The sequence below is a fragment of the Trachurus trachurus genome (genome assembly GCF_905171665.1).
Source record: "Trachurus trachurus genome assembly, chromosome: 13".
Taxonomy (NCBI): Eukaryota; Metazoa; Chordata; class Actinopteri; order Carangiformes; family Carangidae; genus Trachurus; species Trachurus trachurus.
In genome coordinates this window covers 22,830,355-22,841,318 of record NC_139892.1, presented here as the reverse complement: position 1 = coordinate 22,841,318, position 10,964 = coordinate 22,830,355, and the positions used below count along the sequence as shown (strand labels likewise).

The 10,964-nt window shown below is 44.8% G+C and overlaps 1 protein-coding gene across 1 annotated transcript; it reads right to left on the bottom strand.

Annotated features, from left to right (window-relative positions):
- Positions 1-1,982: 1,982 nt before the first annotated feature.
- LOC310995551 (protein FAM222B-like) lies at positions 1,983-10,627 on the bottom strand. Its single transcript, XM_083984638.1, has 3 exons — positions 10,506-10,627; positions 8,536-8,663; positions 1,983-7,501 (listed from the first exon to the last, which is right to left on the bottom strand). Exons 2-3 carry the CDS (start codon positions 8,615-8,617, stop codon positions 5,466-5,468), a joined length of 2,118 nt encoding a protein of 705 aa, XP_083840764.1. The 5' UTR covers positions 8,618-8,663; positions 10,506-10,627; the 3' UTR covers positions 1,983-5,465.
- Positions 10,628-10,964: the final 337 nt, after the last annotated feature.

Here is a 10,964-nt window from a genome sequence, read left to right as displayed (position 1 = left end):
GTTCAAAGTAAAGTATGACACCGAGGGATTTGTCCAGGGACTGTTTCAAAGTCAGAAAAAATCAAACCCAGTAGTCTGTGTTTTGATTTAAGATCAGCTGCTGTATAATCTGCCACATGTTTTTAAGTGAAAATTTAAGTTTTTCTATTTGCTACATAGCAGGGCCAGCCCAAGCCTCCATGGGGCCCTAAGCAAAATTTTATTTTGGTGCCCCCTGCCAATAATTCTGATTATTGATCATTTACACACTTACTACAAACTTATTTCATTTTTCTAAACTGTCATTACGAATCAGCTAAAAGTGCGGCCTGGGGTTGATTTGCACTTAATATTCAAAGTGATATAGGAAGAGGGATATTGAATATCATCTACACCTAAAAGTAACAAAATAAACCAATAATGCATTTGTTGTAAACACATCATCTGTTGTTTTGTTGTTGTTTGTTTTTAATAAACTGCAGCAGCAATGTGCAACAACAATTTGAAGTGCAACAGCAACAATTGAGGGTTTTTCTAGGGATCAACAGAAGTCACTCACTATAGCAGGTGCTTAGTTGGTTTATGCCTTGGGCTGGCTCTGCTAGGCTACACAGCCAGTTGGGACCTCTCTGTCTTCTAGCCTGGTCAAAGACAGTCTGGTATAGTGAGTCACTATAGTGTGTAGTCTGCCCTCAGTCCAGCATTGGAGTAAGCAGTTATTTACACTTGACCTGACACATGACTACAACTTCAAATTTATACCAGTGTTGCTCATCTTTGCAGTCTTCACAGTAGCCTACCAACTTAAAAAATAATTTCTGCTTCTCACAACTGACCAAACAAAATCACTGCAGGGTTTGGAGGTTAGTTTTATTTTGTATCACTACATTTAGTTTATTCATGCTAAATTACATCTCCCATCTGATGGCAACACAACAATCAGTCACAAAATCATTGTGTCCCTCCAACATTTATCATCACATTCATTGAATGTACTCTTAGGTTCTGCCTAGTTGCAAACAAGAAGTGTGTTTTCTAAAATGTTGCTGTGTTTCATGATATATTTCTAACTCGTGTATTACAAGGCAGTAAAAGCAGCACCATTCAGCAAATGTGTTCAACACAAACCATCAAGTACAGTTTAAAAAGAAAAACACTTGTCAGTTTTTAATATGGCGCTCAGTGATGAGGAAAGACACCCTGATCACTCATAGTGTACTGTGTTTCCATCTGTTGTGATTGTGTTTTAATAGTGTTTTTAAATGCCTAGGTGTGGATTTCAATTGTGTTTTAAAATGCTGAGTGGAGTCATATTAAAAGATGAATTTCTGTTTTTATTTGGAACAGACAAATAAAGTTTTTATTCTATCAGCCCAATGCTTCCTGTAAAAATGTATTTCCACAATATCTCCTGTAGCTTACATCATGCTCAAAGATACAAAAGGCCTCTATAAGATAATGCAGTTCATTCAGTTTGTTCACAGAGCACACTAATATACCCAGCACACTGTGGTGTTTTCCAGGGCAGACAGGATCAGTTCAAAACACATTATCATACAATATGAACTATAGCTTGGCGTCTTCGTGGCCTGTCATTCATCTGATCTCCTTCAAACACAGGGTGCTTCCTGACATGATGCACTAAAGACAGTTTAGAAATCTCATAAAGCCTTTCTACAAATAAGTGAGAGTGTGCCCATCCTCCTTCCCACTTCATATTCTAAAAAAGAAGCTTCACCATTGACTAGGGAAAATGGCAAAAACAGACGTTCTCACCTCTGATTACCACAAACTCTACTTGAATTGTTTTTGTAAACAGGCTACATCTGTAGACTATAGGTCTTAATTGACTGAATTTGTATTTACTGAAAAAACAAAAATGTATTCACTATACATTGGCTCCAACATGCATTTAAATTATCTTGACAGTCTATGTGGATAAAAAAAAAATACAGTCACTCAAAGGCTTTGTGTTTGCAAACTTTATTTTGGTTAGGGGGAATGTTTGTGCAAGACATTTTATTCCTGAAGGTTAGGCAAAACTGGAATATCACATTTTCACAAAGTAGAGAAAGTAAGGCCCCCCTCCACCACCGTTCACATGATAGATCTTTGATCATCAAAGATAATCATTAACTGGAGTAAAGATAAATCTAGAGAGAGTTGTTACATAGCTGTGCCCCAATAAATATTGCCATCTGCGTCAACGAACATGAGCTGCAATGTGCTTAAGTAGACTAGATTCAGACAGTGCATATTAACATGTACTGTGGGTGACAAGATTTCTACATGGTAATAATATTGTGAAATGGAACCACAAAACATACAGTAAGTTCTGGTTAGATACCACAACATCTGTATCTTTTTTTCCTTTTAGAGAGGAAAACTTTGGGGTGGACTGTGCAGACAGGAACCACTCGCTCTAGATTTTTTATGCTCTCTTCACATCTTTAAACTTTCATTTCACAGGGTTTTCTCTCACTGTCCAGACGAGGGCAGCAGCTCTGCTTTATGTCCCCAGGTTGTTGCTTATTACTGTTAGAACATCAGCTCCCACTACAAGGTTGCCAAGGCTTTTGGCCAGAGGGGGGGGGGGGTTACAGAGAGGGACGCTTGGTCACTTTGGTCAGTGAGTCAGCAGCAAACAGTTCACACATCCCTACAGTGTCTAGGAATCGTGGCACACTTCAGGACTTCAGTCCATGACACAGTATCAGTAGTTACACTAAGAGGCTTGGTCCCCCATCAGAGATAAACTTCGTGCACACCTGTGTGCAAGTACCCAAGCTTAACATACACACACTCGACGTCCATTCACACATTTCTCCATACTAAGCCCAGTGGAGGCACTTCATATGAAACTGTAGAACCTGACTATGTTTGGGCTGTAACGAGGCAGTTCAGAATTAACAGGACAGGTCTAAATAGTTTAGTGTTTTCACTCGGTGACTGTGGACTTGTAGTTACAGAGAGCCCAGCAGGCCTGGAAGGTGTCTGTCTATAGGCCACAGTGGGACAGACTCCTGAAAATCACTTGGCCACTTTCAACACTGGTCATTTAGAATCGTGTCCAAAATATGTTTGGTAAATAGACAAACAGTCATTGACCTGTTTACCAGCATTGCAGTGGTGGCAATTTTCACCCTTCCTTCACCCATCCCATAAATAGAAACTTATTTTTCACTGATACAGCCCATACATCATTACTATTCATACACACGCACGCACAAATCATACTAGTGTGAGTTAAGATTAAATTCAATAGCAGCTTCAAGGGGCAGGCACATCAAAAATGAGAGCCAGGAAATAAAATAAACTGCCATCAAGTATGAAAACCAAAATCCAGATAAAAGGTACAGCTGGCATCTCGGCTGTCTTTCTCTGAAGGTGACGCATCATCTCACCGTTCTTTCTCTGGTTTGACCTGTACTGAGTTTGGAGACCGACTCAGAGAGGGAGACGTGGTCGGCCTTGTGAAAGACATCAGATAAAAGCATAGATGCAAACTTCTTATTTGCCTCTTGAGCGCAGACAATCAGTTTACAGTTTAGTTTGTCTGCGTCTATGTGTGTCCCCTATGGCACCAAATGTGAAATCACCTATGGCTTCAGGATGCAGTGGTCCGAAAAATAAATTAAGAAACCATATCAGGATATTTATTAAGTATAACAACTAAAACACAGTCCAAATACTTTAAAATAACTGCTACAGCCCTGTTCTACGTAACCTTCTAATTCTGCTAAATACTATTCATATTTTAATCTTAAAATCATCTTAAACCCTTGATAATTAGGCAACATTTGCGACAGTAGGATGGGTGATTTATGAACAGGTATGAGCGGCAATATTGCCTTAATATTTCCATTTAAGGCAATATCTCCCATTCCCACTGCCTAAACATATGAACAATGCCCAATGATCCGACAGTACAGTTTGAACAGTTTTCAAATGACACGAAGCTCAGTGAAAAGAAAAGAAAAAGAAAAAACCTCTTTCTCTCACAACAAAGCCATACATAATTTAGGATCCTGGCAAAGAAAGTCCGTTATGGTTGGAGGATAACTACTGTGACATTTAAGGCTTTTTCCAGAAGGCTAGAGGACAGCAGAGCAACATACGCCCGGACAACATGAACCCAAAAGAAGGACTTAGAGGGGGCGAATGGGTCCAGACCTTCGTGCTAGACGCGCCTAGCAAAACAACCTGCAGTAAATGTTCTTGTTTTCTTTATAGGTAGCAGAAATACGACACAGGGCGAGGCTGGTGATTAGTAGATGACCAGCCCACCACAAGCCACACAGATAATGTCCACACCACATCAATTCACTTGCATTACAGTAGTAAAGTGGTGAGGAAATGTGTCGGAGGGGAAATGAAGCATTTTCCCCAACTTGCATTATTTGAAGTACTTGCATGCTTGCAAGTGATCAATTTGCTTTTCACATATATAAACCATTTCAATAATAATGGGATGCCATTCTGTTTACATTAGCTATAGACAAATACGGGCTAATGGAGTTTCTGCTCCTTTTGCCAAATGTTAACCATAACATTTAAAAAGTAATTTCTACATTTCAAGTAGGACCATCTACAGAAATACAACAAAAAACTGTAATAAAAGAATAACTACTCTCGAAATATCACACACAAGAGGGCACTTTAAACTTTCCATCTGTAAGTGAAACCTAGTTGCAACTCAAAAAAGAACAGAGGATGTTACTGTTTTTGCTAGTGCTGGGTTTGTCTTATTTAGAACTAAACTCTGCTCAGCAGTGGAAGGTTCACTGTTTTTGCGTCGCTGCCCGTCTGCGCAGCGACGCAAAAACTACCTGGACCGCTCACTGTGCAGTTCGAAAGCCATGTTGTATTCCTGACAAAGGAGCCGTGGCTCTCACTTAACAGTGCACACCTCAACTGAGGGAGGGAGCTCCTGGGACAACAGTCTTATTAATTGCATATACATGTAACCTTCTAATTTAAATGGATCACAAACCTGTTGAGAGGATAAATAACTGCAAAAAAACCCAAAAAACATTACACAAGGACATCCAGAATCATGCCTTTGGGCAGTTGTAAGGCCACAAATGCTGAAAAAAGTTGAGTTGTTCCATGTTGTCAAACTCAGAGAAGCACTGTGACAATCATGTGGCGAGCATATTCTCAGCTGCTGTGAGGATTTTAGGACTCAATATATACATGAGAAAAAAGCAGCACATCCATGCCAGTGATGAAAAGAGGAAATCTACTCAACCGTGGACGTCAACCTCAAAAACCCTTCATCTGCAAAAAAAAAAAAAAAAAAGGTACGACATGGCTTAAGACCTGAGGAATACTTTGAAACATCACAACCTGGTGGGTCTACAAATCAAGCTCTGAAGCAATAAAATGTAATTGATCACTTGCAAGATCTTAAAGAATAAACCACAGAAGCTGAAAGTAGCTGTAGAGACTAAACTCAAGACACCAAGAGGGGATAAGCACACGCCTTAACGGTAGCCTGGGTGATGAGCGTGGACAGCTCTGCCATTACTGGGCTCCTGAGCTTGGCCCATGGCTGACCTGTGCATCTTCTCCATCACATCCAAGTTCTGCCCCTGAAAGTTGGGCATCTGGAAGTCCGCTCCTAAGAAATCCACATTCTGCATTAACTTAGGCGGGCCGCTAGGGCCCTCCTTCCCTGGCCTGTACTTTGCCCCTGGGATGCGGTCAGAGGAGGCAGCAGCCTGCCCTCCCTGGAAAGCCACTGGGAGATCCTGAGGGCCAGACCCATTGTTACCTGCTGTGGCGGGAAGGCTGCCCCACAGTGGCTGCATGTAGTGGCTGTTGACGTAAGGCATCGAACCTACTGGGCAGTTGATGGGGGACGAAGGTCGGGGTTTTTCTGCTGGGTGTTTCAGAGGAAAGGGCTGTGCAGTGTTTGGTAGCTTATGGGAGTAGTTCAGGTTTTGAGAGGGGAAAGCACACTCAGCTGGAGCCTCCATCCTCGGGTTCTTGCAGGGATGGGCCCCCTCGGGGGGCTGCTGCATGTGGGCCAGCTGGTGCTGGGCCCAGGATCGCTGCTGTGGCGGAAGCTGCAGCTGCTGCAGTTGTTGTAGATGTTGTTGCTGCTGCTGCTGCTGTTGTAAATGGTGCTGAAGCTGCTGCTGCTGGAGCTGTACCTTCTCTGGGTCAGTGTGAAAGGCAGGTATACTATTAGTGGCAGCTATATTGGGCTGTGAGTGGAGAGCACTAGGAGGCTGAGCTGTAGCTTTGTCTGGGGGTCCCACCATGAGACAGCTGGGCACAGCGCCCAGGGCTGGGTGGTGGGAGGACACCCTTGAGCTGGCATTGATCAGCAGGTTGCGGCTGATGGGGCTGGGGTTTGCGATCTGGCCCTCACAGACTGAGGTGGTGCCCATGCCAGCCCGCGCCTGGCACAACTGGTTGATTTGGTGCACGATGCTGCTCAGGTCACTGGGCCGGTTCTGATGCAGGCTGGCTGCCATGGACAGTGGGATGGTGGAGGTAGATACAGTTACATTTGGTGGGGCATCTGCGTCGGGGAGCTTCCGGGGCCCGTATGCCCCGGGCAGGGGCTGCTGGAGGCTGTTAGGCATGGTGGGGGGTCCTGCACCCACAGCCTGGGGGAGGGGCTGCGAACCGACGAGGCCCTGGGTGTGCTGCAGGCTCGGAAGCTGAGCTCCATCAGATATGTGGCGCAGATCCTGAGTCACTCCTTGTTGCGTAAGTAAAGCTTGCTGAGGAGCTGCCTGATGCTTCAGTGTCTGCAGATGAGAGAGATGCTGCTGCGGGCCGACCGACGGACACGACTGGCCCTGCTGCAGAGCCTGGGGGTGAGGCAGACTCTGCTGCCTCTGTATCCCTTGTGGATGAGCCAATCTCTGCTGCTGTGAAGTCTGAACCTGGGACAGGCTCTGCTGCCGCTGCAGAGCCTGTGAATGAGCCATGTTCCTTTGTTGTAGAGCCTGCGGGTGAGGCATAGTCTGAGGCTGCTGTAAAGTCATAGGGTGAGTCATGCTTTGCTGCTGCTGCTGCTGCTGCTGCTGCTGCTGCTGCTGCTGCTGCTGCTGCTGCTGCTGTAGCGCCTGTGGGTGAACCATGCCCTGCTTCTGGGCAGCCTGGACTGCGGCCGGAGGCGGGCCCTGTAGGTGAGGTGCAGGCTGAGGGAGATTTAAAGTGCTTTGAGTGGGGTACGGCCCACTGTGAGGGTTCATGATGGCCTTGTGGAGGTGTCGAGCGCGGCAGCCGTCGGATTCTTTGATGACGCCTTTTGCAGGCGCGCCGAGGACAGCCAACAGGCCCCCGCTGGCGCTTACCTGAGAGGGGTAGGGACTGTGGCGCTGGCTGGATGACGATGTGTCGAGCCCGTTGACTGTGCGTCGAATGTGCTTCCTTTGAGGTACTTTGACACTGTTGGGGAAGATCTGGATGGTCAGAGGGTGGTTGGCAACTTTCTTAGCATAGGCATCCAACTCTGCTGGGGTTGGGTAGCTGGCAGATCTCATCTTCTGTGTAGTTTCCCCTGCAACATGTGTGGACAGGTCAGACAACAGGAAAGCACAGCAACATATACAGCACTATGTCCTATAATATCCTCAACACTAAATTGTCACACAATAGGCACAGTGTGGGCGTGATGTTCTACACAGTGTGAGCTGCACTTTCCTCTGCTACACACACAGCTGTGTAGTCATTACAGCTGTCAGGGCCTTTTATGGAGAACAAAAACCGCACTTCACCTCCATTAATGTTTTGCATCAAACGCACAGTGTAACAACAGTCACAACAAAATACAACAATCACATATTCAAGTGAAGCACTTAACTGTGAGCTTTCCACTTTAAAATGCATGATCACTGTTGTTAGGCTGCAGGTGGCAGGCAGCGCAGTTTTCTTCCATTTACAGTGTAACACTTTATTACATTGATCTTGAGTATATTTTGGGGAGCTTTTTGCCTTTACTTGATAGTGTAGTAATAGAGAGACAGGAAACGGGGGGCAGAGAGAGGGGGAATGACATGCAGCAATGGGCCGCCCGAGTCAGGATTCGATACGGGCCCAGCTGCGGCGAGGACCACAGCCTCTGCACATGGGGCGCCTGCTCTACCCACCGAACTAAACAACGCCTTTGTTGCATGTCATTCCCCCTCTTTCTGTCTCCCCTTTACCTGTCTCTCTACTGTCCTATCCAATAAAGGCCTGAAAAGCCAACAAATAAAAAATATTTACCGGTACTGACATTTTTTTTATTTTTTAATGTTGTCATGTTGTGTGTTGGCTGTCCTGTACACGGTGACATTTAAATTCCCTTCTCTGGGATTAATAAAGTACTTTCAATTCAATTCAATTCAATTCAATTCAATTCAATATACTGAAAAATGTTTAGCACTTGAATGGGTCAGAAACAATGGCAGTGTTGCAGAATCAGTCCTTCTTTTCATGTGAACCTTAGTTATCGAGTGATGGCTAAATGAGAATGTGAACCAGCTCCATCCCTGAAGCTGAAAACGACTCATTAATAGACATAAAAACATCATGATGGAGAAAAGCACTCACATTTCTGAAGTCCAGTGTTCATCTGCGTACGGGAGAGAAGTCGGATGGTAGGGTCACCTGATGCTGGCAGACAGGCCAGCATGTCACTATTCCACTAATGCAGCATGGGACACCTTCTCCTCACCATACTGGGGAGAAACAGAGCAGGCGCAAGTCAGCCGCTGACAGACACTTACGTTGGTGTGAGATGACTTCGCTATCGCCTATTTTCCCATCCAGTGCAGTTTGACCTTTTGCAAATGGCAGCTGGCAATAAACTGACATCATGGTTCTGTAAAAGCTCGCTCTGTGCACCTTGCAGAGAAGAAGCTGATTTTTTCTGTTCAACAAAACAGCACAGAGACCCAAGCGTGGGACCAGGACACAGCTCTCTTCTTCAAAACTCACACGAGAGGGAGTCAGTGAGAGAAACGAAGCCCCTGATCAATATGTTTTAGGAGGTGATACTATGAAAAGCTGGAGACAAATCAAAATGAGAGCACTCATCAATTTAAGTTCACGAACACCAGTCAACCAGTGATTAATCATAGATTGTGAATCAATGATGAATTGGCATAAAATGTGTGAGTAACCATACAAGCTATTTCCTGATCAGATCACAGGGCTGATACAAAGTCATCTTCGTGTTTCCCAACCAACCGTCCAAAAGCCAGAGACGTTGTTGTATAAATGTTCTCACAGTTTATAATCTCAGTTCAGATGCTGGAGATTAGAACAGGTTTTCACCTCAAAAATCAATAGTTATAAAATATCTGAATTTATTTTCTACAAACCCAATCATCTACTGATATGGCTGAAGCATTTACTGTATAGTGACCACCAGCTGACATGTGCTGTTACAGTTAGCTTACATCACAGGTCTAACATAAAAACACAGCATTTACAACAAGGATATTAGATTAAGTATTCAAACATTCACATCTCCATCAGACAGTGATGTGGCTTCACTGATCCAACTCACCTGGTCAGCACTGGCTCTGACACCCACCTCACTGAGTGGTGGATCAGGTGTCATTCAGACCATCAAACACTAAACCCGTTCATACCAACACAGATGTATCTATCAAAACACTGACTTTACATAAGCAGCATCTCTCCTCATTCAAGGCTTTAATCTAAATTCCTCTCCTTTACCATGGAAAATGACCTGAGTGAGTCATCGCATATCAAAACAGCTGCCCAATCGATCATCTGATTTCTAATACATTCCAACGAGAAACAAAAGAGAGGCTGCGTCCTGAGGGGTTTGGTAGGGAGGTTTCTCCTCTTGCTCACACATCGCTCCGCAGATTCATCACCACAGACTTTACAGTCAGTCAGTCTGTGATTCACCAACTGGTTCACTAGAGCTGACTTGACTTGTAATGGGTTCAACCAACCACATGATTTTTTTTTTAACTGGTCCTTGTGTTAACACAGAATCAAAAACGCATTTGACTACAAGTCCAAGAGTTTCCATTCAGGGAGATGAGGAGGAGAAGCATCCTCATTAATAATGTGACCTTTTTTTCCACAGACTCAGGTCACACGGTGAGTCCTCAGCTAAAGCCTCTGCTGACCTTTGTCCGCGTTGAATCACATGTATTTATTTATTCATTCCTCAGCAGGTTAACTTTCACACACTCAGCTGCTGGGTAACGTTAGCATCTGTCCAGCCATCCTGCCCCCCATCCAATCTGCTGCGATTTATATAGATAAATAAAAGTTAGTACCGAGCTAATGAAGGTAACAGGACCGGTCCGGTGACACAACACGAACCAGGGCCGGCGACAGGGGCCACGGTGGCCGCCTTTAGTGGACGTTAACCCGGGTGAAACAACGTCGTAGAGTGCGTTAGCTCGAGCCAAGCTCCACAATAAATAAGGAGCTTCTTTGTGCTTTGCTGAGAGCAGGCCAGCTGCTCAGCAAACTTCAGCTCTCCGCTCGCCACAAACACCGACGCCACCCGTATTAAAGAGGGTCATACTTACTCCTCATGAATCTAGGAGTAAGGTAACTTCATTTTGTGGAGATATAATGTTGGTTTTGTTGTTAAAATGTAGAGACCCTCCCCGGTGTCTCGGCTCTCCGTGCTGCTGTCTGGCTACGGCAGCAACACTTGTCGGGCATGCGCAAACACCGCAGGACCCCGATGCTGCGTTTAGGTGCCTCAGACAAACGCCTGCACATTAAAATGCTCAATGGCTGGGATCATCCATCACTCCCCGGGTTCAGGTGCTGGAGTAAGAACTGCTCAGGCCAGCAATACAAACGTCGGTAAATACTTATAATTACACAAGGAAACCTCTCCCTTTTTAAAAGCACAAACATGTACTTATCAGAAGAAAGTCTACTCTCATAAAGAGTCATTCCTGTTGGTCTGCGTTGTATCAGATAGGCCCACAGCCTGTTCAACCATAGATAATATTCATTTGGTCAGTCATGGAGCT

Bases quoted from the DNA above. Each gene is read 5' to 3' on its own strand.
- LOC310995551 (XM_083984638.1), bottom strand. From the start codon at position 8,617: ATGCTGGCCTGTCTGCCAGCATCAGGTGACCCTACCATCCGACTTCTC. The intron at 7,502-8,535 runs GTGAGTGCTTTT...CACATGTTGCAG, and splicing joins GAACACTGGACTTCAGAAAT to GGGAAACTACACAGAAGATG.